Source organism: Rhincodon typus, chromosome 41 (genome assembly GCF_021869965.1).
Source record: "Rhincodon typus isolate 14 chromosome 41, sRhiTyp1.1, whole genome shotgun sequence".
Taxonomy (NCBI): Eukaryota; Metazoa; Chordata; class Chondrichthyes; order Orectolobiformes; family Rhincodontidae; genus Rhincodon; species Rhincodon typus.
In genome coordinates, this window is record NC_063372.1 from 9,782,953 (window position 1) to 9,784,565 (window position 1,613).

The 1,613-nt window shown below is 48.4% G+C and overlaps 1 protein-coding gene across 1 annotated transcript in view; it reads right to left on the reverse strand.

Moving 5' to 3' along the window:
* Window positions 1–1,613, reverse strand: part of LOC109926334 (aryl hydrocarbon receptor-like) — a 76,778-nt gene that overhangs the window by 2,383 nt on the left and 72,782 nt on the right. Inside the window, exon 12 of the mRNA XM_048618866.1 lies at window positions 12–480. Within this exon, the coding sequence (XP_048474823.1) occupies window positions 12–480 (469 nt within the window). The remainder of the gene's footprint in view (window positions 1–11; window positions 481–1,613) is intronic.

A 1,613-nucleotide genomic window follows, 5' to 3' on the forward strand; every position in this document is an offset into this window, starting at 1 on the left:
GTGCTCTCCACCCAGTGCATGAGCTCCAGGTCCTCTGGTCCTAAGCTTTCCATAACGTTTGGGAGGCCGGTAAACACCTCGTCATTGTCGCTTTGTAGCATGTCATCCAAAAGGGACAACAGGTCATCATCCTGCTTAAAGTCGCTCTCCGCCTCTTCGATGCTTTCCTCTTCCTTCTGGGAACACGGCGCACTCCCTCCCAGCCCAACCCCTCCACTGATCCAGCTGAGGGAGTACTTAGGCTCAATAGCTGGGGACTTGATGTACACTGCCTTGTCTTGGCTCATCATGGCTCCAAAGAGTGAGTTGGGATCCACATCTCCGCTCTGCTGTACAACGCAGTCGCTGCTCTCCAACGGAAACGAATTGGTGAGGCCAAGAATTGGCGAACTGTGGTCATACAGCACAGCCTCTCCTGTCAAGAAGGGAAGTGAGAATGGCATTGTGCGTTTCTGGAAGTGGTCCATCCCTTCTTTATCTCTGTGGAAAGAGAACCGAGCTCCTTAATGTCAGAATAAGGCAACACATTTATCCACCATGCAAGCGGGGAAAGTAGGTACGGAAGACAAAGCGAGAGCTGCAAGCAGTAAAATATTGTGAGGACATGTTTCAAGGAGCAGAGGGGAGGAGTAGGAAGGAGGGTGAGGAAGCAGGTGCTTTAAGGGTGTGATATTCAAGTTCAGCAGGCAATAGGGAAGGTAAATGAAATGTTGGCCTTTATTTCAAAGGGAATTCTTTTATTCATTTGTGGGATGTGGGTGTCGTTGGCTGTCCAGCATTTATTGTCTGCCCCTGATTGCCCTTGAGATTATAAAAATACGGAGGATTTGCTGAAGCTATACAAGCACTAGTCAGGCCACAGCTGGAATACTGGGCCCCTTAGCTAAGGAAAGGTATGCTGACATTGGAGGCAGCCCAGAGAAGGTTCACTCGGCTGATCCCGGGTATGGAGGGATTGTCTAATGAGGAGAGGTTGAGTAGTTTGGAATATAGATGAACAAGGGGCAATCTTATTGAAACATAGACAGTTCTTAAGGGACTTGACAGGGGAGATGCGGAAAGGTTCTTTCCACTTGTGGGAGACTCTCAGACCAGAGGGTATCATCTCAGAATAAGGGGTCGCACATTTAAGACAGAGATGAGGAGGAACTTCTTCTCTCAGATGGGAGTGAATCTGTGGAATTCTTTATCACAGAGGGCTGTCGAGGCTGGGTCATTAAGTATATTCAAAGCTGAGATGGACAGATTTTTAATCAGGAAGGGAGTTGAGGGTTATGGGGAAAAGGCAGGAAAGTGGAGTTGAGAATGATCAGATCAGCTGTGATCTCATTGAGTGGCAGAGCAGACTCGATGGGCTGAATGGCCTGCTTCTGTCCTTACATCTTACGGTCTGAATACAACGGGACGGCAGGTTCGAGAGAAAGACAGACTGAGTAAGTGAGGCTAGAAGGAGATGGAATGAACATGTGAGTGAACAGGAAGCGTGTCGCTGTTGAAAGCACCAGCTCCACTCCCAGCAGCAATGAATCCTTGCATCAACCTCAAAGTGTTCAATCATGATAACAGAGATAGTAGGAACTGCCGATGCTGGAGAATCTGAGGTAACAAGGTGT